The sequence below is a fragment of the Balaenoptera acutorostrata genome, chromosome 14 (genome assembly GCF_949987535.1).
Source record: "Balaenoptera acutorostrata chromosome 14, mBalAcu1.1, whole genome shotgun sequence".
Classification (NCBI taxonomy): Eukaryota; Metazoa; Chordata; class Mammalia; order Artiodactyla; family Balaenopteridae; genus Balaenoptera; species Balaenoptera acutorostrata.
The window spans coordinates 37,164,497-37,190,473 of NC_080077.1; the positions used below are offsets into that span (position 1 = coordinate 37,164,497).

The 25,977-nt window shown below is 38.6% G+C and overlaps 1 protein-coding gene and 1 non-coding gene across 7 annotated transcripts in view; one reads left to right on the forward strand and one right to left on the reverse strand.

The window, feature by feature from the left end:
* Positions 1 to 25,977, reverse strand: part of NCOA7 (nuclear receptor coactivator 7) — a 155,051-nt gene that overhangs the window by 41,875 nt on the left and 87,199 nt on the right. For 5 of the 6 annotated variants that reach the window (XM_057527597.1, XM_057527599.1, XM_057527598.1 and 2 more), the window contains 7 exons: positions 20,505 to 20,584; positions 17,225 to 17,332; positions 12,758 to 12,871; positions 12,076 to 12,201; positions 10,422 to 10,606; positions 5,295 to 6,340; positions 3,868 to 4,036 (listed from right to left, as the gene is read on the reverse strand). In XM_057527597.1, coding sequence (XP_057383580.1) covers positions 3,868 to 4,036; positions 5,295 to 6,340; positions 10,422 to 10,606; positions 12,076 to 12,201; positions 12,758 to 12,871; positions 17,225 to 17,332; positions 20,505 to 20,584 — 1,828 coding nt within the window. The remainder of the gene's footprint in view (positions 1 to 3,867; positions 4,037 to 5,294; positions 6,341 to 10,421; positions 10,607 to 12,075; positions 12,202 to 12,757; positions 12,872 to 17,224; positions 17,333 to 20,504; positions 20,585 to 25,977) is intronic. The other variant, XM_007190802.2, reaches the window with a different exon arrangement.
* Positions 1,188 to 1,294, forward strand: LOC114238978 (U6 spliceosomal RNA). The gene has a single exon (XR_003624194.1). It is a non-coding gene; the product is annotated as a U6 spliceosomal RNA (small nuclear RNA).

Here is a 25,977-nt window from a genome sequence, read left to right on the forward strand (position 1 = left end):
TAGACAGGTCTTGTTTTATCTATTCAGCCACCCTGTGTCTCATGATTGAAACATTTACTGCATTTATATTTAAGTCATTATTGATAGGCGTGTACTTATTGCCATTTGGTTCATTGTTTTCTGGTTGTTTTTGTAGTTCTTCTGTCCGTTTCTTCTTCTCTTGGTTTCTTCCCTTGTGGTTCAGTAATTTTCTTTAATGCTATGTTTGGGTTCCTTTCTCTTTATTTGCTTGTATCTATTGTAGGTTTTTGTTTATGGTTACCATGAGGTTCATACATATTGACATGTGTGTGTATGTACATGTATATACATATGTATACATATGCATACACACATGTACATATACATGTGTATATATATATAGTCTATTTTAAGCTGATAGTCATGTAAGTTCAAACATATCCCAAAAGCACTACATTTTTACCACTCCCCTCCATGTATTATGTTTTATGACATCCTATTTTACCTTTTATTTTGTGTATACCTTAACCATTTATTGTAGTTATAGTTGATTTTACTCCTTTTGTCTTTTAACCTTCACAGTAGCTTTTTAAGTGGTTAATCCACTGCCTTTACTATATATTTGCTTTTATCAGTAAGATTTTTATTTTCATATATATTTTTATTTCTAGTTATGGTCTTATCTTTTCCGTTTAAAGAAGACCTTTTAACACTTCTTGTAAGACCTGTTAGTTCAGTAGTGATGAGCTCCTTTAGTTTTTGCTTGTTTGCTCTGTATCTCTCCTTCAATTCTGAATGATAAACTTGCCAGGTAGAGTATTCTTGATTTTAAGTATATTTCCTTTCTACATTTTAAATATATCCTGCCACACACCCTGGCCTGCAAAGTTTCTGTTGAAAAATCAGCTAATATCTTATGGGGCTTCCCTTGTATGTGACTAGCTGTTTTTCTCTTGCTGCCTTCAAAATTCTCTTTAACTTCTGCCTTGTTAATTATATCTTGGTATGTATCTCTTTGGGTTCATCTTGTTCGGGACTCTCTGTGATTCCTGGACTTGGATGTCTGTTTCTTTCCCCAAGTTAGGAAAGTTTTCAGCCATTATTTCTTCAGATAAGTTTTCTGCCCCTTTCTCCCTTCTTTTTCTGGGACCCCTATTATGCAAATGTTAGTGCATTTGATGTTGTCCCAGAAGTCCCTTAAACTACCTGCATTTAAAGTTTTTTCTGTGCTCGCTTCGGCAGCACATATGCTAAAATTGGAACGATACAGAGAAGATTAGCATGGCCCCTGCGCAAGGATGACACGCAAATTCGTGAAGCGTTCCATATTTTAAAAAAATAATAATAAAAAAATAAAGTTTTTTCTTTTTGCTGTTCTTATTGGGTAATTTCCACTATATTATGTCTTCCAGATCACTGATCCGTTCTTCTGTATCATCTAATCTGCTGTTGATTAGGAACAATAGAGAGGAATAGTGAAACATGTTTGTGAACTTAAGTCAACAGGAAAACATTAAGGAGCTGCGGTGCATTGCATGAGCCAAAGAGACCTGCCCATGAGAGTACACTCACACAGAAGGTCTATGAGAGCATCTTATGGCCTAGAAAGAAAGCCACTGCTAGGGCAACTTCACTCTGCTGCTGAAACTCCAATGATATGAAGACCCATTAAACAGAAAGGCAAGAAGAAATGCTCAGTTTGATGTAGCAGGGGAATCCAGAAATTATCATCAGAGTGAGAAAAGCACTGCACGCCACTTCCTAGCTCCTTAAGGACTTTGTTGAGCTTAAAGTCCTGAAGAATTTCATAAATTGGAAATAAAAATGAACTTTTATTTCTTGTGCACTTGGAGTTCTGGGTGGGAGCAAACTATAGAATTTCTTCATCTTTCCCTATCTTAAACTAAAATGTAGCTTTACTTAAGGGTAGGTAGACATGGAAATACATAAAGGAACAACTGAAAAAAAATTCCTAACATCTACACAAAAAATCATTAACATAGTGAGATAATGTCTCCCAGAAAAATCTTTGGTTAATTAATGAATAGCTTAAGAAAGAAAACTAAGAATGTCAGGTTATTTGTTAGCCAAAGACAAATAAATCATGGACACTATAAAACACAATGTAATAGAATTCAACAAGTGACCTACTTTAAAAAGCTCACAAAAACCACCTCTGTATGAGGTCAAAGAGAAGTACTATTTCAGCATTACAGACTTATTCTGGGTTAAAGAATGACAGTAAAATAACTACATGTGTGAGATTGCAAAAAATTTACTCTAGAAGATTCCTTGGTATGCAGAAGTCTCATTAAAGATAATAAAATTGAAAAATCCTAATGTCCTTATATTATAAACAGTACATTTCTCCAGAGAAAAAAACATATGATTGGTAGTTTTCCTGACGGATGAGGAATCCACATAACCTAAATGTGGCTGAAAGTTTCAGTGCTTTGTTTTCCCCACCTTTAAAATCAGTTTGACCATCTATGACATCTGATTCTAGAATTCTGATTTTAACAGGGTTTCAGAAATTTATTATTTAAAAATATTTCAACAGAAAAAATGTGAAAGACACATTTTCTTTGTATCTCCTCAGTGTCCCTAGTTTAAAGTTTCGTGGAGATAGCATTGGGGCTGCAAGCACAGGACAGGAGTGTATTTTGTAAATAGGAAACAGATTATGTTTAACATCTATGTAAACATGGGTCTGTGTCTAAGACAGAAAAAATATTAACAAATTTGTTCATTAAAATCCTATTAATTATCTTCACATTAAACTATGATTTATTAAAATCAGGCAACTCGATGAGAATTATCATTTTGGGTACTAATCAGCCAGAAGGTGTGCTCGTGCTTGAAATTTAATTTTGCTTTATTAAAAATTCATGCTTGGGAGTTCCCTGGCGGTCCAGTGGTTAAGACTTGGTGCTTTCACTGCTGTGGGCCCGGGTTCAATCCCTGGTTGAGGAACTAAGATCCCACAAGCCACAAAGTGCAGCCAAATAAATAAATGAAATGACCTCTTCACTACTGAGATATCAGGGGGAAAGTTCATTTTAAAAAAAAAATAAAAATTCATGCTTATGGTCGCTCAGTGAGTATTTGTTCTTGGTAGGTATGTTAGCCAAAAAGTATGCCTTGATGACTAGTTAGGAGAAGGAAAAATGTGTGGATTTAACAATTTTGAAAACTAATTGCAAGGCCTTTGTAAAGAAATTTTTATTCTATTACATACAAAAGAAAAACAATTTTTTCTAAAAATGTTTCCTAAATATTTCTATTATAAAGATGTCTTCAGTGACGTACGGCTGAAGAATGTCCATGTCACTATCCCTGCTATGCTAGACTGTCACATCACCAATAAATTTTCTTCTTTGGCAATTTAAAAATACAAATCTCTTTAGAGGTATATAGCCCCTCGAGCGCACCCAGGTGATCTCATGTTACACTTCTCATGCTGCTGAGTCACAGATACTTTTCTCCATAAGGTGAAAGTAATCTTTAGTCCCCCCAGAATAACAGGCACTTTAAAATTAAAATCATGCCTCTCTATTGCACTTGGGGTTTGTATCTGCTCCATCATATTCCTTTATTCCCAACAGAATAGCACTTCCAATTACTGGCACTTTAGAATATCTCAATCTTCCTTCATTTAAAATTCAACTGGGTAGAAAGTTTTGAAAGTGGTTCGGCACACAGTACCTATGATGATCTCAAATTTGCTATATTGAAAACACCCTTTAGCAGAAAGCTACTGAAATAATATCCTTCTAGAAATTCTAAAATGTACAATTAAGAGAAACCTATTATTCAAGAATAAAATTATTTCAAGATTAAATTAAAAATCAAGATGCAATTAGAATCTACTTGACCAACAGAATTCCCATTCTAGCTCACACTCACCTCTCCCGAGGAACAGCAAACCAGTACTCTGGTTGCTTTCTTCGTTTGCCATACTGCTGGACCATGGCTGCAGTGTGAGTGGCAAAGGACTTTCTCATTGGTTTTCCCACTTTAATGCACAGAAACATGGGTGGAGTCTTGCTTTTCTCTTCTTTTGAAGGAAGTATATCTGAATCAACATGAAAAAAATTTCCTCATTATTGACGATATTGGTGATAGTTGGCATAAACATCATACAACATCGTCATATTAGGACTAATTAAATTTTTCAGATCTTCTTTAGCACAAAAGGAAAAAGCTTTGGATGCTTCAGGTTTGTCTACATCACATGAGATGCTACAAACTTAGGAATAAGGATAAAAACCAACACACAAAACAGCAAAGGGTGGAGAATTGTGACAACCCACAAGAATACATATTAATGAACGGTACTGAGGACCCAACCACACCATAACGCAATTCAGTTTAGAACTGAAATACCTTCAAAAACCTTTTAAAACTCCTTTAGATTTAGAAATACAAAGTGAAAAAGGAAAGTTACCTGAAAGATGTAAAAAAGCAAACTACTTTTGAAATAAAATTCTATATCATATTTTAATGTTCAAAATAGATAGCATATATTGCTAATTTTTCCCAATTACAGTTGAGCCCTGAACAAAACAGGGTTTAGAGGCGCTGACACCTGTGCAGTTAAAAATCTGTGTATAACCTTAGAGTCGGCCCTCCATGGATTTAACCAACCATGGATGGCGTAGTACTGAATTTCGTATTTATTGAAAAAAATCTGTGTATAAGTGGACCTATGCAGTTCAAAACCTTCTAATGTAAAGATATACCCTATTGAGAAAATACTGTTCTCAAATAATTATACTACTTTTGCTATTGCATGTACAAGTTTTAGGAAGGCAGCTATACAGGCATACCTTGGAGATATTTGTGGGTTTGGTTCCTGACCATCACAATAAAGTGAATATCGCAATCTAGTAAGTAACACAAATTTTTTGGTTTCCCAGTGCATATAAAAGTTATGTTTATACTATACTGTAGTCTGTTAAGTGTGCAATAGCATTATGTCTAAAAAGGTACATCTTAAAGAATCCCTTATTGCTAAAAAATGCTAACCATCATTTGAGCCTTCAGTGAGCTATAGCAGTAATATCAAAGATCACTGATCACAGATCACCATGATAATGAAATGAAGTCTGAAATATTGCAAGAATTACCAAAATGTGACACAGAGACATGAAGTGGGCAAATACTGTCGGAAACAAGGTGCCCATAGACTTGCTTAACACAGGGTTGCCACAATCTTCAATTTGTAAAAAAAAAAAAAAAAGAAAAAAGAAAAAGAAATGCAATATCTGTGAAGCACAATAAAACAAGATATGCCTATATAACAGAATATAAAGAAATTAAAAATGGCTTACCTTCAATGGGTACCTGAATTCTCTTTAAGAGCCATAACTGAATTTCAGATTTATTATCCATTTGTGCACCTTCGCAGCTGTTGTCCAGAGTAGATTCCAAAGAGGAGTCTGGATACACTTTATTCATATTTTCTTCTGTAGAAGAGCCTAGTTGCAATGGAAGGGGTGCTCTCTCTTTCACCCAGGTTTTAGCTGGCTGTTCACTGCCCTCAATTGGGGGATCACCTGCCTGGGGAAGAGAACTGCTAAGAGTGATGTCTATTCCCACTGGCTCAATACTTTTGCCATCACTTAATTCTGCCTTCTGCAAGTTATCAGGTAACTGTGACCCTTCTTTGTTCTTATTAAGGTAATATTCAATGAGTTTAACTTTATCTAGATCTTCATGGATGTTCAATGTGTTTTCCACCTGGCTTTCTGGGGAACCAGACTGCTTGTCCACCTCTGGCATTATATCTTGCTTCTCACAGGTTTCTAAATCTAGGGTCCCCTTCAATTCAGCATCACACTCTGTTCCTGAAAAGTTCAGGGCTGACTGCACCTGCATTTCCGTAGTAGAACTGATTATTTGTGATTTAGTCTTCCTTAGCTCTGCTGGGTCAAGAGAAAGGCACTCCTTTGAGGTGTCTCTTTTGTCCATTCCACTATCATTTTGAGAAGAAACTTCTTCCAAGTCAACGAAGTCATCTTCTTCTCCTAAGAGAGAATTTTCTTTGGCTATAGATTCAAACGCAGCCTGAGTGTCAGAAAGTTCCTTGCTGACTTTAGCTACTGCAGTAGACCGTTTGATTGCCTCTGCAGAGAATTCCAGTTTCTTTAACTTGTCTGACACAGAGCTGTCTGAGGGCTTCTTTTCTGTGTATTCTGTTGACTTCTCCAAAGGTCTTGTTGATTTGGAATCTGAAGTGATGGTTCTCTCTCCATTCTGCTGCCGTTTTTCTTTGTTGAGAGATTTGAACTTACTGAATGGGTTGATATCCTTTTCTGAAGCCAGGTCTTCCCATTCTCCAGGCCTGTACAGAGGACAAAGATCCTGAGGTAGGTCACTGTGGGGGGAAAAATGGTGGGTGCACATGGAATGTTAAAAACAAAAACAAAAACGAAATGGATGAAAGGCAAAAACCAAAACAAAACCCAACCAAAAACCAAAACATAAATATATTACAACTTAAATTTATGTTTAAAGGACTTTAAAATAAGGAAATGAAATCCAGAAATTGACTTCAAAATGAAAAATAAAATCAACTATAAAAAGTGGCAAAATAAAGAACCATGACAGTTGCTCGCATATCCTATTAGAAGCAAATGAATGGTATTTGAGGTCATTTATGAACATGGATATGTCGCCCACCAGATTTTTAATGATGAAATAATGTTTCTGATTTTCATGAAGGACAAAGGAGAGGGACTGTTTCAGTACTATGACTAAAATTCCTTAGATATTCAAGGCTTTTCCTTTTTTATAAAATAGTACATAAACCAACTACATTAATTCTGAATGGCTCATTGACTGAGTATCTACTCATTTAACTGCTCTATAAAATGACTGACACCAAACCATAATTTTGGAAGATCCGATGCTTCCAATAAAAGACATCCTTCTACTCCTGAAGGAGATGCAAGAGGATTATTTCCACTATTATTGTGGATATATAGCACCTGCTCCATTTTACAGTTTAAAATTTTATAGTTACCTAGGACACAGTCAATTGTTTTTCCTTAATAACAGATGCTTTACTACCCAGATTTGAGGTTTTATCAGTTACTCATTGCCATAAAGTAAAATTGATATTGTAATAAAAGAGTTAAGAAAGTTATACTAATTATTATAAGTAAGACCTCATTCAATTTAGTTTTCTATAAAATTTTAAACAGGGACACAGTTAATTGTTTTTCCTTAATAACAGATGCTTTACTACCCAGATTTGATTTACACAGAAAATATTGATTAAACATGCTCTCCAAAGTGTAAAATAAATTGTCAAGAAACACTTTTTTAAATCTGTATTTCTGCTTACCTTAGTGTCGATACTGGGTTAAATAAAACACAGAGGTATAAAAACCCTATTTAAAAATAACATTTTTGGATTTCAGAAATAAATTTTCTAAAAAGGCTAGATAGTATTCAGGTAATACTTTATTATTCTGGCTTTGAAATACTTATGACAATACTCAACTCAGTGCCAGGAAGTTCATGTTACTGAACTTGAACTGTCTCCCCAAAGTTACTGAATAAATCACTTGCATGGAACATCCATGCTTTTTCCGATACAAAATAAAAGCCTATGTAATTGTTAGGCTCTGACAAATGCTTTAAAAGGCCTCTAATTCATAATTCATTACAATTCAATAATCATTCATCGAGCCCCTAAACGCCATATGCTAAAAGACAATTGTGACAGTATCTCTGCTCTGCAGGAACCTGCACATACAAAAGTGTTCAGCTCAACATGAGCATCTCAGGAGATGTTAAAGATGCTTCAATCCTAGAGTCCAATAAGTTAGTGTAATGTGGTATAATTTCCATTTTCAGACCCAAAATTTCATTTGGCACATTAAAGGCCAAAGTAAGTCCTGTAACAAAGAAGCCCGGCTTTTCACATACTTAACTAGCAAATTAGTAAGCAAAACCATCTTCCATGAACACCTAGGCCCCTTCCTCATCTCTTCCTTCTCGAGCTACCTTGACCCCCACAAAGAATGCATTCGACTGCACTCTAATCAGCCTCCTATATTACCTTCTTGTCTATCCCTCCCTTCTTGTTCTACCTAATCCAAGCCAGGATTAATTCAGCCATCTCTTTTTCTGCATCACAACTGCCAAGCTCTGCTGGGGCAAAGTACATAGTGGTGTCAACTGGCTCTGCTGTTAATTAATGTTTTCTAGGCTCAGCCAGAGACCTAATGATGACCAATAAACCTTTTGGTGGTTCTGTTCCTAGTCTCCATGGCAGCTGGAGTTACAAAATGTCTTACACAAAATATATAAAGCCTGAAGGTGAGGATGGAGAGATTTTACACACGCACACACACACACACACACACACACTCTCTTTTAAAAACTATTTGCACGTGGCAGCTAGATAATTTGCACTTCTTGTTTTACCATACAGCTTTAAATAATGAAATTTAAACTACTTTAAACAATTGATAGAATTCTGAGGTCAATACCAAGTTCATTTCACACTGATTCCACTACTACATTCTATTTTGCTCATTGGTGCACATTCTGTTCATTAGCCTAAGAAGTCTTTATATACCTGCATCCACAGTAGCAATCACTGTACAATTCTGAAATAATTTCAACACATTAGGAGCCAATTCTCAACTCCTCGGTCTCCCCCCATCTACAGCATTAGGCCCGGATCATGAAACACAATCTCACATTAAGAGAAATCTTTCTGTAAGAATGTACCTTCCCTATTATTAAAAGAATACTTAACATCCTAAGCTGAAGATGTGTAACAGTATTACTCCACTAGAAGCCATCATTGGGCAAGAAATGCCCCTATCTGCCTGTCCATCCACTTCCAAACTTAACTGTATCTTTACCTATTCTTATCTTCTTTCCTCTTGTCACCCCATGTTCACACTTTCTTCCCAAAAGTAACTCTTTCACTCCCTCTCCTCCTTCTCATCTAAGATTCCAAGGTAGCTGGACACTCCTTCACGTGGTTCTCATGGAATGCACGTCTATATCTACAGTGCTGTTCAATTACCACTTCTCTCCACCTGTCGCACCCAGTAAACTGCAGGACATGGGCCGTGACCCACTTATCTTCATATCCTTGCCACACAAGAGACGTGCACTAAGATGCATTAGAAGCCTCAATCTGCGTGAATAAAAGATTCCCACAGAACAATGATTAGAGTTTCAGATATGAACTGAAGGTTCAAATAAACAGCCTATACTTAGGTTATTTTCTAAGAGTTTTGGTATATCAATGCTTTTAGATCTTGTAACAGCTCTGCAAGCTGAAGAATACTGTTAATTCCATTTTACAGATGAGAAAACTGAGGCTCAAGATTCAGTCACTCGTGAAGGTCGTGGAGCCGTAAGTGGCAGAGCTAGGGAAACCCAGGCATCATCATGCAGGGCTGCCTGGCCTGCTACACTGCCTCCTAAACCTCTAAGCACTTCTGCCAGAACTTGGAAACTACCCAGTGACCATGCTCAAGTGGTTTCTTCAGTGGCTGGGCATGTAAGGGTCTAGTGGATCAGATGCTAAGGACTGTAGAAGTCCAGGGGAACCTGCTGGCATAAACCCCTAGGGATGGTGTCTGGGTTAGTTCCCTAGTTACCTTCCCTTCTTTTCCTGAGTCCAAGGGGCTAGCTTCCCTTTGTCCTGTTGGACCCACTGCTTTGCCTTTACCTTGCTATCACTGAGAGTTTCTAAAGAGTTTTACTGCTAGCACATATATAGTATACAGAAATAGGCACACTGACAAAATGACAGAAAGAGTCAGATTATCCCTACAAGTGAATCGATTCTCTGAGTTTTCTTAAACTCTTTCTTCATGGGGAGCTTCTTTAAATCAAAAAACTCAGTTTTAGAAGGCAAAAGTAATCAGGACTAAAGTAATATTCATCTACATTTCAGAGACAAAACAAACTACTATTACAGCCTTTGCACACCACTTAAGGTATTCTGGCTACAGGGGCAGTGCCTCTGCACGTCCACACAAATCTCTCTCCACACGGGATTAAGGAAATACACGAGCTGGGAAGATTGCCTATCCTAGAATTTGAATGAGGAAGAACGTAACTCTGCTTACCAATTAAACCAAAGAGAAAATACTATTCTCTTATCGATAGTCAGACAAATATTTTCAGAGAAACCTCATTTATTCTTTCATAAATTAAGAACATGCATTGCTCTTCAGAACAATAAGCCAAAGAAATACCATTTTTACGTGATTTTTTGATTTGAATGTTTCACTCTTCCTTATTGACCTTATCATTTCCATTTCCTCTCCTTTTTCTATTTTTTAAAATTTAGTGCACAAATATTCTACCTTCAAATTCACCTCTACACAATCTCTCACTCCTGCCAATGCCCTCACTTTTTAATTGCATTTAATTCTCCGAATACCCCTTTTTCTGGTAAACAAAGAAAGATCTCTTACGATGGCAAGGCATCTTTGATCTTCATGTGGGAGATGTCATTGTAGAGCGCGATGGAAACAACCTCTTCCATGGGGCAAATGAGGCCGTACTCCTCACACCCATTTTCAATGACCAGGGGATCGGACTTATGAGGGTCAAACATGATATTGTTAGGAGTAACGATCATGACACCTCCGACCACACCCTGAAGAAAAAGACAGTACAGAGTCGCTACAGGCAAGATGCAACCACCATAGCAGCTTTCATGAACTTATGTTGCCATTCCATTGACCTTCTGAACCATGGTATCTGACAGGGCAATTGCATCCCCTCTACGAGGGCTGGAAAAAACAGGCTGACGAAATACAACGTTGGGTGCGGCATGCTGAGCAGAGAAACAGGCTTGCCTCGCTGTGGCAATCAGCTGAGCCTGGTTCTAGCATGGCTGCCGCAATAGTACAATTGTGGTAGGATCTTGGGTCTCACATGTATGTCTCAGATTCGCCAACTCCCTGTCTGTAAAATGAGAAGGGCTGTCCCAGGTACCTTCCCAATTGAGAGCTGGGTACTCTACAATCCACTCAGCACATACTCACTACCTGTCCAGCAAGTGCCTGGTACTGTGCTAGGGGAGCGGCTGTACTTCTAATATTTTGCTCTAAGATGCTTAGAAAGCCCACATTCAGCAAAATTTGACACAAATAGGAGTAGGAAATTTTTGCAGACAAAAGTGAATATATCCAAACTATGGAAACCGAAAGCAAAGAACAGTAGCTTGGTGGGTACTTAAAGTCTGAAACTTAGTCAGTTTACATGGTAGACCCTGTTGGCCACAGGGATGTTATCTACCAGGGACAGCAGGACATAAACGACTCCCTTTAGGTAAGTTATTTATTTTGATACTCTTAATGAGTTTAGTGATCACCTTGGCAAAAAGTTTTGCCTTTCAGCATTACTTAGTCTTGGTTGCAAAAGTTTCAAGTGCATATCAATAATGTATTTTCCTACCATTTGAACCTGGCATGAAGTCTCTACTATGAGCACAGGAATTCGCTTTATATCAATATTACCCCTTCTTCAGAGGCTCACAAAATGTCAGATTTGTTCTTTATACAAAACACCAACAACCAAAAAACTGAAACCACGATATAACAGACATTTTTCATACCAGAATTTCTAGCGGCAAATAGGTTGAGAACTTAACCATCTTCCAGGTTAGGTGCTAAGCTCTTCTTTTAATACCCTATTAGTTAAATTTTATTATTGTTCCTACTTTATAGATGAGGAAAAATGGAAGCTTAAGAAATTCAAATACTTTGCCCATCGTCTCAGAGCTAGTGGTGGCAGAGTTGGAATTTAAGTTCAGTGAGCCCGACTCCAGCATTTGCTCTTAAACACATTCTATACTGTCTCTCTAACAATTTATGGGCTAAGAACTGAAATATAAGTAATAAATCCAAGGTCACAAAGAATCACATTTCAACGTGATGATTATTATTCCCTCAGTAAGTAAAATGCCAGGCATCCAAGAGGGGAAAACTAATGGACAGTTGTGAAATCTTAAAGCTGAAACTTTGGGTAAGATATTTTAAAGTAGCCTGCCTTCAGTAATTTGGAACTAGTTTAGTTTTCCATAGACTCAAAGAAAAGGAAACAAATTGCATAGCCATATACCTTTCCATCGGTGAAGTAGCGACAATTCATTTTTAAAAATTTTACCACGCCTGGCTCGTCCTCTTCAGAAGTGGATGATAAGACTCTCTCAATGGGTTTTAAGGCCTTTCTTGCTAAGTCAGCATCCTTAAGAAAGCAAAAACTTCCAAAATCAAAGAGAAGCACTTTTTCAAAAGATTATTCATTTATTTGAATCAAGCCATCTATGTTCCCTGTAAGTAACCTGTTCCTATTTAACTTGAACATAAAAAAAGGCATATGTCTTTCAACCTTCAAAAATATCACCCAAATCAAACTAAGATTTTTAAAAATCACGTATGTATGAACCCATAAAAATGCCTCATCAAGTGCCTTTAGAAAATACCTTAAATGAAAGAATTTATATTGGACTCATGGTTCAAATTCTTTAGAAAAAGGAGTAAAGTAGTACAAATAAATTATTGGTCTCATTGAGAGTTTAACTTCATACTTCTACATAAATAAGACATGCATTTCTGCCTTTGAGACCTTAAATGTGAACAGGTTTCTTCTCTCAACTAATGACAAATTACTTAACCCCACCGCCTTGTCGAGGGAGGAGAGTTTCAGATGAACTCTTGTGAAAAATAACATGTAGAATTCTGCAATAACTCAAAACCATTGTTGAGAAATATGAACTTCAGTGCATGAATGAAATACATACAGGTAGTTTATCATATTCTGCATCTGATGATGAAGGAGAGACAGTAGCACCAGGACTGGATGAAGATAACCTTAAGGTACTGGAAGGAAAGTTGGCACCTGGCACAAAAAGAACCTGAGAATGGGAAAGACAAGCTAGGTGAGTCCCAGGAATCGGGCAAACCACAAGGCAGTGTTTAGAGCAATTACTCTCTGTACAGTATCATGCTGGGTGTGTGACTAAGACCTAGTTGGCTGTCACAGAACTCATGAGCTACTTGGGGTCTTCCAGACTAATCCATGAAACTATACCCAGCAATACGAATGTGTGCAGATGTGTGCAGTGCAAAGGGTATTGAACATACTGCAGGAGCTCACAGAGGGGAGAGGAAAGTGGGGGAGTATTCTGCAAAGGCCATATGAAGCAGGTGGGTCCAAGTGAAGCCTTGGACAATACACAGGATTTGGATAGGGGGGGAAGAGCCTTCCAGGGCAGAGTACTAATAGTACAAGGGAATAGAGGAGAGAGTCGCATGGCATGCTTCTAAACATAATTCCTGTGTCAGGAAGAAAGGGGACACATCTAGGCTTCCTAACTCTAAGCAGGCCCTGAGTGCTAACGCAGTAAGGTCCTTATGTGATAAACTGTACAAGATAGTATCAATGTACAAGATAGTATCAATAATCAATACTTTCTCTTCCATCACTGTTTAGGTTATCTAAAAAGAAGTAAAATAAAATCCCCTAAATTGTACTAAATAGCTTCCTTCTGTAAAATATTCTGGTTCCCGAAATGTTATTGTGATCCTGTTATTCAACACTCTTTTCACGGGACATGGCTACATTCTGGCATTATATCAAAAACGGTCTTAAAATGACCTCTAATGTTATAAAACATAATTCAGAGCAAATCATGTAACAGCTGTTCAACACTGTTATTCACTCTTCTCCAACCTTCCAGTCATCTCTCTATTTTAACTTTAGTTATTTTAAATCTCTCTTCAATCCAGAAAAAATGAGGCAACAACAAAAGACACATTAAGATAAAGGTGGGAAAATCATCATCAAGGAGAAATAAGATGAGGACTGATTATACTGAAAATGTGCTCCAAAGTTACCAAACATTCACGGAGAAGTGGGCCATAAAACTGGCTCTAAGTTTCCAAATAACCAACGCAAAGAGATAGACATCATGAATTAACAGAATTCAATGTCCATAAAATAAAAACAAACCAGTTTCTTAGAAGTACAAGTATTCTCCCATGAAGTCTCATTAAAAAAAAAAAGTGTCTCACGGTGAACTCTTTGTCCTTGATGACACACTGACAGTAAATACAAGAACCAGTTTTGGAGGACTGTTCTTCATAACAACTTCAAAATGGGTCAGTGGAAAATGTCAGAAGTTTAGAGTTGCATAAAAGCAATTTACAGAAGGCTAAAATTACATGGTCTTAGTATACATCTCTTATTTATCGTATGTATCTAGGCTAGAGGGATGGATAGATGTCATTTCTTCCAAACAATTCTCCATTAATATTTTTTTTGCACCTGAGCTCTTGACAAGCATTAGGCAACATAGTGTGAGATTCTACTGTCTGACATTCTAAATGTCAAATCAAAGGGATAATTCCTATGCATAAACAGTTCACTGCACTGTAGGTAGAAGTAACAGTTGAACACTGGGAAGCTCAGTCAGAATATGTCTTACTTCAACATGGAAGTGAGCCTGGATCACTCTTCTCAGTTCCTTATCTTTGCCAGAAAAATCATGAGTAGAGCTAGATGCTGGGACAACTAACAGCACATAACTGTTTAGTTATATGAGGGCTACACAGCACAGGAAAGGCTAGAAGGGACATCCGAGATAATGCAGCCCAACCCCTCATTTCAGAGATAAGGAAACCAGGGTCAAAAAAGGAAGTGACTGGGCTTCCCTGGTGGCGCAGTGGTTGGGAGCCTGCCTGCTAGTGCGGGGGGCGCGGGTTCGGGCCCTGGCCTGGGAGGATCCCGCGTGCCGCGGAGCGGCTGGGCCCGTGAGCCACGGTTGCTGAGCCTGCGCGTCTGGAGCCTGTGCTCCGCAGCGGGAGAGGCCGCGATGGTGAGAGGCCTGCGCAGCGCGATGAGGAGTGGCCCCCGCTTGCCGCAGCTAGAGAGAGCCCTCGCACAGAAGCGGGGACCCAGCACAGCCAGAGATAAATAAATAAATAAATTAATTAATTAAAAAAAAAAAAAAGTAACTGAAGTGAAAAACCAATTGAGGACACAAAACAAGGCAAAAATATAGAAAAAAAAAAAAAAAAAAAAAAAAAAAAAAGGAAGTGACTTACCCAAGTCAAATAGTTACTAAAGGGGCAAAGGAAATGAAGCTTTGGGGCACCTATTTCTATCTTTTTACCCTTAAGTAGGCATATTAAAACAGTTCCTATATCTCCTATTAACTACTGGACCTTAATCCAGTTCACTTAGTAAATGAATAAGGAATCATCCTAAATTATTTTACTAAGTTCCAGGACTACAGTCTTCAGTCTTGAATTAGTAAGCCTAGGTTCACTGCTGTGGGTCAGTTACACATTATGCAGCGATACCCCAGATTATAAGAAACCCAATAAAAGTGCCTGAAATCTAACTTTCCTAGAGATAAAAATTTATTAATTTTTAAAAAGTTTTAATTCATATTTCCCCTCAATTACCTGGTATCGGCAATATAGTAATATCTCCTTTTGACAAGGACATAAATACCAAAAGCATGGTAGTACAAACTGGCCAATTTATGGTCTGTTGGTTTCATTTGCTGCCCTTGAAAGAAATGCAAAGAATACCACCATTGCCTGAATGAAGTTATACTTAGAAGGAGCAGTATACATCCTGAATAAAAATGTCACTATAATGTAGAGATGCAGGAACATGGTCTAGTAAGTCAACAATGGAACCGGAATGTGCTCATGGCAACCAAGTAGTTCTATAGATGGGACTGGAAACTTGGCCTCAGCAAGGATCTGCCTATGACTGGGGCATTTACATTTATTGGCTAAGTGTAGTTTTCAAGTAGAAAGATAAGAATATCTTATGCAGAAGGTATTTAAAAAATTGCTGGATTAACCGAGAATGGCAAAATTATATGACATGTCAATTTCATTTAGTTTCACAAAGTACTAAAAGCCTGGGAAAAAATGTGTGGCTTTTTTTTTTAATTGAAATATCATTGATTTATACTATTGCGTTAGTTTCAGGTGTACAGCAAAGTGATTCTGTTATATATATATTTTTCAGATTATATTCCACTATAGATTATTTCAAGATATTGAATATAGTTCCCTGTGCTATACGGTGAATCCTTGCTGCTTATCTATTTTATGTATAGTCGTTTGTATCTGTTAATCCCATACTCCTAATTTGTCTCTCTCTTTCCCTCTCTCCTTTGGTAACCATAAGTTTGTTTTCTACATCTTTTAGTCTATTTCTGTTTTGTATATAGACTCATTTGCATTATGTTTTAGATTTCATGTGTAGTGATATCATATAGTATTTGTCTTTCTCTGTCTTATTTCACCAAGTATAATATTCTCTAGGTCCATCCATGTTGCTGCAAATGGCAATATTTCATTCTTCTTTATGACTGAGTAATATTCCACTGTGTGTATGGGCACTCGGGTTGTTGTTTCCATGTCTTGGCTATTGTAAATAGTGCTGCTATGAACACTAGTGCATGTATCTTTTTGAATTAGAGTTTTTGTTTTTTCTGGATATATACCCAGGAGAAGGATTGCTGGATTATACAGTAGTTCTGTTTTTTAAGGAACCTCCATACTGTTCTTCATAGTGGCTGCACCAATTTACATTCCCACCAAACAGTGTAGGAGGGTTCCCTTTTCTCCACACCCTCTCCAGCATTTATTATTGTAGACTTCTTAATGACAGCCATTCTGACTGGTGTGACGTGATACCTCATTGCTGTTTTTATCTGCATTTCTCTAATAATTAGCAATGTTGAGCATCTTTTTGTGTGTCTGTAGGCTTTTCTTGATGGTCCTGCTGAATGTCTCCACCTTTGGCTGGATTGACTTCTTTTGTCATGGTATCAAATCAAGACCAAAATGACAAAATTTTGCCTAATTTAAAACAAAACAATGACCATAATGTACCCCAGGAGTGGACTAAACTGAAACTTGCAATTCTAAATTAAATATTCTAAGAATATCTGTATGAAATTCTACAGGGAAAAAAGTTACATTAATTTAACTTCTCTTGATGGAAACATCTATAACACAAATGATAGTTTGTCAACTGTGTTAATCATTTGCAAAGCATTCATCTCTGAACAGTTCATAAGTACCAGGATGCTTTCAGAAGTCTTGGATCTAAATGGAAGACTGAACCAATGCACATTATCACTGATGATAATCCTGTGACACTAAGAGTGAGTCATTAAAAATGGCAACAAAAATAAATGCAAAATTTCTAAAGTAAAATTCAACAAGAAAATCATTACCTGGCCTGGAACAATAGTATGTGTGAAAAGCTTATTCAGTTCCACTAGTTTATTGGGAGTGATGTTAAATTTCAGTGCTATGGAGTTTAGGGTGTCCTGGCTTCCAGCCTAGAATAATCAAACAAACAAGATTCAATACACAAAGCAAAAAGCAAACAAAACCTTCCTCTTGATAGACAACATTAATCTATTTGTGATATGAGTGAATAAAAATGTAACACATACATCCAAATGTATTATGAAAAAAGCGAATACATTCTCAATTCTAAACAAAAAAAGTCTTAGATATTATTCATTTCTGGGCTCCCTTATCTTCAAATTTCACTGTCCACTAATAGATTTCTAAACTTACTCTGGCACAACTTAGGTGTATGGAGTAGACGGCGCGTGAGGTATAATATAAAGCTAAGAAGAAAAGAAACATTACAGACAGTCCCACTCCTAGGGGTAATAGGACTACTTTCTCTCTTTGCATTTTTCTGTCTATTTGCCTGTTTCTTTACTGCACTTTAGGCTCCTGGATTGTGGCCTGTTAATGGCCTTTTCCCCCACAGTGCCTGACACATAGAAGGCACTTAAATATTTGATGAATGAAAAAAGTGCAAGGCAGGGAAATCTAAAAGAACTTCAAATTAGCTACAAAAATTGTTCACTGACATTAAAAATGACAATTTCCCATGGTCAGCCAAATTAGTGTTATTCTCTAAATCTATAAAACCTGTGATATGTCTCAGGTGTACATGTTTCTTTCCTTCTCTAATAGAAGGGGAAAAGGAATAAAAAGGGCAGTAAGAAGATGTGAAACTTCGGTGAAAAAGCTCCACCCAAAAAGAAGTCTGCTGCCTCTGGTAAGGTCAATATCCCAGGACAGCCTCCCTCTCCAGGGTCACTGGATGGAACTTGTTAGCGGGAGGTCATTCTGGCGAGTGTCACTGAGAAGTTCCCAACTATAGCCCTGGGTCAACGCCGGTGGCTGACCCCGTAAGCAGAACTGGCTCCACCAGGGGAGCCGTGAATTATAGGTGGAAATTTGAGGTGGCTGCAGGAGGTTGTGGACAGGTGCAAAGGTACAGATGTAGAATTCAACTTACCACTCACTGCCCTTAAGTGTCAAAAACACACCAACTAGATGAACTGTCTCAGGCTAACCAAGTTCATAGTTACAGACTGCATTAAAATTACCTCAAAGTATTTCTAGAACAAGACATAAATACGTATATTTTTTAAAAAATCATTGAGAACTTAACCTATGCCCCTACCTTACCTTGAGCAAAATCACCTGTACTAAAGTGAAAAAACTTCTTTAAAATATATTTTTTTCAAATATTATATATTTACATAATATATTCAAATCCAGGGGGTTTCAGGGTTTAGCGTCAGTATAAGACACAGATTGATAATATAGACTAGAGCCAGACTGCTGGACCTGAATTCCAAATCTGCCACTTGCCAGCTGTGTGATCTTGGGTCATTCGTTTAACTTCTCTGTACCTCTGTTTCTTCATCCAAATTGAGATACATAATTGTAATTTCTAATTCAAGAGCACTTACTTCATGGCAAGTGATCAATAAATTGGCTTCATATTTTTACACAAAAACTTGAAGATACTATGTATAGGCGCTTCAGGAAAGGAGAAAAATTTTAACAATCTGCCGTTATTACACAAGGATAGGACATACATATGGAACCAAGTTACAGACCCTGGGAGGGATACTGGTATCATTAACTGTTTGAAACTAAACTGAATGCTTGAACATCCACAGCTCTGGGGCGATAAAAGCAATCGGGTAAGTGGTTCTGGTCATGGTTCTCTAAACACGAAGTTATGGACCACCTTTTATTTCCGACGACAAGTACACAAAGTAACTTGCCAACTAAAACTAATCTCCATAACATAAATCAATCAGGTGGACAGATCTGAATTACTAATTTGATCACCTGTTTATATGAATTAATTTGGGGTTGATTTTTTTTTACTCTCACTGCATTATTTAGTACATGCTATGTGAAGCATCTCCTAGCAAAGATACTTCTCATTTCCTTGGAAGGGCTCATGAATCACACTGTAGGATACACACATGGCTTTAGAATTAATATTGTTATTAATGATAAATAATCCAACACTTCCTCAGTGTCTTCTAGGAGGTAAGGAACTGTGCTAGGTGTTATGGGGATCAACAATATATTGTAGACAGTGGTAATGTGAGATATATAATCACCCCCAAATCCTTTCTGGAAAGGACCAAGCCTATAAACCATAGAAAGATGCCTAGGGATGTTCACAGAGCACCGAGCATGAAATGCTGGTGCCAGGGCTCTTCACTGTGATGCTATAGAAGCTTGGAGAGGATTCACCATTCCAGAAGAAATGGCAGGGAGGGACAGGCCTTGCTGCTTGCCTTATATAGGGCCCGGCGTGGCACACAAATAATGAGTAAAAAATAAATACACATGAGGAAAACACAGGGGCAATGGCAACAGCACTTAATTTCTTTCTAGAAGTCAGAGATCACTCTTCAGCAATGCTAGCTCAAAGTGATTTAAAACAGATCTATAACTGAGTGCACACTTTATGCCAGGCCTAGGATAAGTAGACACAGCTCCTGGGCTCCAGGAGCTCATGGCGCAATGAGAGAGACGAGCACATGAACGTGGAGGTGCAGTAACGGACACATGCATTGCATTATTCATGTGTTGATTCAACCATATGGAGGCCTATACCCTGCAAGCACCAGAAGTAGAGTGGTGACCAAAGAGGGACCTAGTCTCTCTCCGTGGGTATATGAATTAAGGCACAATCTAGATAGAACAATCACACTAGTGAATCAATATTGTTAAACTGAGATAAACTATGTAAAGGAACGTGATTCCATGAGAGAGAAAAAAGAAGGGATCTGGCCTAGACTTGCTGGATGGTCACGGAAAGGAAGACTGAACATGGAGAGTAATGGGAAGAAGATGTTAAGGCTAAGGTTCCGGTTTGTAGAAATGTATGGGTGATGGAGCTACTGCTTCTTGAACAAAGACCAAGCACGGAGGTCTGAGGTAATGTTTGAGTAGACAACTGAATCTTTGGTTTGGGAACTCAGAAAGCATGTCTGGGATGGACATCTAAAATTGGTCATCCTTGGCATATCAAAAGGTAATTCAAGTAACAGGTATACCCAGGGAAAAAATAAGGAAGGAAGAGAAATGACTAAGGGGCAGGATGTGTCAGGGAGAAATATTATGTAAATCTAGTGGTATGAACAAACTTTCATTCTACCTGTTTATACTTACAGTGTATTCCATAGTACCCTGGGGCTTCTGAACCACCATCTTCTTTTCTTTTTTATCATGTGTTTTGTTTTGATTGTCATCTGAAGAATAAAATGTATATAAGTGAATGATTTCATTTTCAGAAATTGAGGATAGGGTAATCTACAGTATATTAAAACCCACTTTCGAACTGACTTTGAAAAAAAAAGATTAAAAGAAAAGTGGACTAAATGTACCAATAGACCAAACTCATAAAAACATATTGTTAATCCATGTGTACTTGAATAAATGATTAATGTTAACTGTGATCAAATAGTACAAATAACAATGAGGTTATGCTTTGTAGTTATTCAAGTATTCGTTTAAATGATAATGTATAAAGATGAAGTTAAAGTAAAACTAGTACAGTCATGATATAAATGATGTATAATGATGTATAATGTAAATCAGTACAGCCCTTTTAGAAGGTGATTTGTTAATATGTAACAATAGCTATAAAAATGTTCATTCTTTGACTCAGTAATCTTTCCCTTATTTATCCTAAGGAAAAATTCAAAAGAAGAAAAATGCTATGCACAGCATATAGTTACTGCAGTATTATTTATAATAATGAAAACTTGTAAAGACCTATATGTTCAACAACATATTAAGCTGGACCACAGATTTTGCTATTTTTAAGGGTCAAACTAGTCAACCTGATAGTTTGGCAGCTGCATATGATTCAACCTAATTGTTATGATTAAATGTATCAACCCAGACACTGAAAACCAGAGAGACCTATATCAATGGATACAAATTAAGTGACAAAAAGTACAAAATTGAATTAACTATGAAAAGATGTTCTAACTTGTACGAGATCAGAAAAATGCAAATTAAGACGTAGCATCATTTTACATCTATTAGCGTGGCAAAAATCAGAAAGCTGGATAATTCTAGTGTTGGCAAAGATGTGAACTGCTACTAGCAATGTAAACTGGTACAGCCATCCCAGCAAATTAAGTATATATGTAGCCCGTATGAGTCAGCAAACTAACCCACAGATACACATCCTCTCCCAGGAGATATCATGAAGTAACCTGCTGGAGGGTACACAGAACAACAGTATCTGTGGCAGTGGGGAGCAGGAGGGTAAGCAAAATATATCTAATTACTGCCTAGAATCCCAGCACAAAACAAGCCAGAAGTATACACTGCGACATGTTTACATCAAGAGAAACAGAATGAGAGGTACAGAATGGTATCATTATGTATATTTTAAAAAGCTGTCCACAAAACAACTACACTCATTTTTCAAGGTCACATCCAGACAAAAGCCTATACACACTGAACACAATAGAATGGAGTGGAGCGGGGAGAGAAACGGGAGTGGGGAATGACGATAAAAAGGGACTCATGAATAAATAACGGAGGGCCCAGCTCTGACCAGTGATGACAAGCCACGCACTCTGAAGTGTGATTAACGCATCCCTCTACATCCGAGGTCCTACAACTCCCCACACCCACACGCAAACCAACAGTATCATTTCAACTACACAACAAATGTGGGTGAACTGGATGAGAGCTGGAAGGTAACACAGAAATATGAAAATAGTTCATTCACATGGGATTTACTGCCTTTTAAGTATTTCCTTTACCTTATTTTAAATTAAGAACCAAGAAAAAAAAATAGATGCTGCTATTAGTATCCTTTTCTAGTCATTTGTAGAACCAGAGACACCCTGAAAAATCCCTCTGCTGTAAAAAATGACCTCCCTTCTGTCAGGTGACCACATCTAAATTACTTCAGGAAGGTGAGCCTGTACTGACTGTGGTTTTCAGATCTCCAAATTCTGCAGATCAGGAGATTCCACAGAGCCTACTGAAAAATCCAATCACAGTATTCTACAACTCTTATCATCTACCTGGTGTTCATTCTTGTTAATATCTCAGCTCCACTCTCTGTCCCACACTCCTGCCCTTCTCTTTGTCACCATAAACAGCTGTCCCTTTAGGTCCTCGTGCTTTCAGCACAGTCTCTGCATGTCCTTCCGTAGGTGCTTCCTATTTCTAGAACCTAAGCTGCTGTTTCCCATCTGTGGCGGCTTCAGCCCATGCCCTTCCATAGGCTGTGCATAATCATCTCTGGTCCCAATGGGGGCACTGTTGTAAGCCACCAAATCATGAGAGTTTCCATACTGTCAGCTGCCAAAGAAAGACAGGTGCTGCCTGAACCTTCCAGGATAAACTTAACTATGTACACCTGAATTAGTACAAAAATTACTTTCCTTTGGCACAAGTGGGTAGGCCAGAAAAATGGCAATCACAGTAGTATTATGAAAAGAAAACAAAAACCTGTCAGAGTCTAAGATTTTGAAATACTTGAGGTAAAGACCGTAATGTACCCATCTTTGAGCATCCTGTGCCTTAATATGATGCCCGTTATATACGCTTGCATGAACTTTCCAATATAGATCAATGAGCCTGACAAGTTTGATGGTGGGTAACATTTTCACTGATAGAGCATCACACCAGGAAAATCATCGGAACCAATCAAAGCCACATCCCGAACACTAAGTTTTACAGTTGACTGAATACAGAAAGCAGAGAAGTAACTGGCACATTCTAAGGCCCCAAATGTCTTCATATCAGTATAGCCCAAGGAAAGGATTCATATTACTTCCTAAATATTTTCTTGCAGTAAGTTTTCAAGATGGCCGGCTGCGTGTCTCAATAAGCGAAGTTCTGGATACCTTATCTAGATGGGTTCTGCAGCACATGGTCCACAAGGCACTCGGGAGAGCGGGGAAGAGACCCGAGGCTCCTTGGAAAGAGCTACTTTGCTGTGCTTCAGGAGGGGGCTCCGCCTCCAGCACTTCAGGTGAGGACTCATGGCCATCCACAAGGATGGAATTATCTCTCAATGACACCTGACGCCTCTACTTCAAGCTTTAGGCCTCCTCAGGCCCTTTACACCTATCCAAATTCGGATCCTTCCCCTGCTTACAAAAACCTGAAGCAAATGATGTAAAAGTATCTACTGCCAGAGGAGAAAACTGGCCAGGTGATCCTCAGAAGCCATTCAGAACAAAGCAACTATACCTCCTCTTTGCCCCACCTTCGAAAAGTTTCAGAGCCAGTTTTTCCCACCCAGTAAGAATGTAACTGGGACAAAATTGACCAAAAGCCTAGAAGAATGAAACATAAGCCCTTTTGCCTAACCTGTCTCGTTTCTAATAAATCCTGGAGGGGCTGAAACAGGGAACGGGGAGAACCTGTGTTGACCTCAGGTGGACCTGATGTCCTGCCCACAGCCCTGCCTCCTCCTCCCTTCCCAGCCCACAGGAGGGCCAGGGGTGTCCGGAAAACAAGGCTCTTGCCTCCTGCATCTGAGGAGATGCTAGATATGTTTACAGAAAGACTCTTCTCTCTCCATGTGTTGGGGCTAAAAGAAGGTGATGTTCAGGAGAATGTCCAGGGCCTGAAAAGGCATAAAAGTCGGATGTAAAGGAATCCTTTCACTAGGTGATCTGTGAAGTCGTGGAGGTTACAACTGCCAAGAGAATATCCGAGGTTTGAGAACACAACCTAAGGAAGGCTTAGATTTGGGGGTGGGGGGTGGGCGAAAAGAAGTGTGGCTGATTGGCAGGTGGGGAGGATTGAAAAGATAGGAAAATGAGTGTAATGTCACAAAGGCATGGAAAAAAGTTAAAGTTGTACTGACACTGTCAAATGTTACCCTGAGGATGAGAGATGGAAACCTGGAAACAGGTAACTGGGAGGTCACAGAGGTCCTGAGGTGAAAAGTGGAGGGATCTCAAGACAGATGGTGTTAACCCTGTCATTAAAGTTATTTGCTAAAATGTAAGGAGGTGAAGACAGGACTGGGGGTTTAAGGGGCTGTGACATTTGGAAGAGTTATTGTGGCAAAGATCAGGTTTTAATAAAATGAATACCGAAAGAAGCAACAAGAAGAAGCAGTAAGGGTTCCCCCAGGGGTGGGTCTCAACATCAGGGTGACAGACCATGCAAGAAATAAGCAAATCCCCTGCTGTCATGGCCACCTATGGGGTTAGGACATGCAAGCAGGGCAGCAGGAGCTCGAGGAGTGGTAGGTGAGGGGCACCGAGACAGGGTTAGGAGAATGACATGATGTGTTAGTTTCCTATTGCTACTGTAAGACATTACCACAAATCTAGTGGCTCCAAATAAAAAATAGACACAAACGTACTATCTTACAGTTCTGTATGTTCCAAGTCTGACATGGGTCTCACCGGACAAAATTCATGGCATCAGCAGGCAGTTCTTTCCGGAGGCTATAGGGGAAGACCGGTTTCCTGGCCTGTTCACGTCAGAAGTAGCCCACTTTCCTCAACTCAAGGTCCCTCCCTCCATCTGCAAAGCCAGCAACACCAAGCCATGTGCTCTCATGCTGCCGTTTCTCTAGATCTTTCTCTTCTGCCACCTTCTTTCACTTTTCAGAACCCTCATGTTTATACTGGGCACCTGGATAATCCAGGATGTGCTCCTCCTTCAGGTCAGCTGATTAGCAACCTTAATTCCATCTACAACCTTAATTCGCCTTTGCTGTGTAACCTAATAGGTTTTGGAAATTAGGACACGGATATCTTTCGGGGAGGGTGGGAGGGCATGAGGGCATTATTCTGCCTACCACAGGTGGAGAACACGTTTATGGGAAAAGATAAAAGAGGTTCAGATCCAAAGAGGGGATTTTTGAGGATTCAAGTAGTGATCGCAGGTATGAATGTGAGTGTGCTGGGGAGAAGGGGGATAGGGGAAGGTGGATGGAGGTGTTCAGGAATGCAGCTCTGGTTATATGTTTCAGTTCTGGAAAAATTCCAGCAAGAATGAGACAATGTCAATGTCACTGAAACCTGAGCATCTGGCTCCTGGCACAGACCACTGGGGACTGAGTGAAGTCAGGACAGTGGACATTATCCATTATTGTACTTGAAAACAGAAACAAAGAGATACCTGTGAATTCCCTGGATCTTGATTCCATAAGCTATACATAGATAGAGGAAGGATAGAAAAGTCAGTGTGTAGCTTTGTTTTTTCTATTATCAACTATCTGAACAAGCACAAACAGAACGTTGAAAATTATCAGGTTTTCAAATTATATCAGAACCAATTTTTCTCTGGCCTTACATCTACCGGGTGTGTGTGCCCCTTCTTCCCTTATTCCTCTTGAACAATCAAATCTCTCCCTTCCTTCCATCTCTATCATAAGACCATCTGAGTAGGTACACGAAGCTGAAAGCACAGGACCCACTACACACTTGTCTGAACAGGAAGGATGGTTTCCATGGCATCCAAAAGATGTGGATTCAGAGAGCAACAACTGTCTATGTCTCTCTAGATCTAAGAAAAGGGTACCCTGATTTGTAAACAGGAAAATCTGTTTCCAATGACAGACATAGCCCTAAACTGGGAACAGATGCATTTGGTTACGGCAATCTGATGATATTAATCAAAGTCAGGTCATGTGCCATTTCCC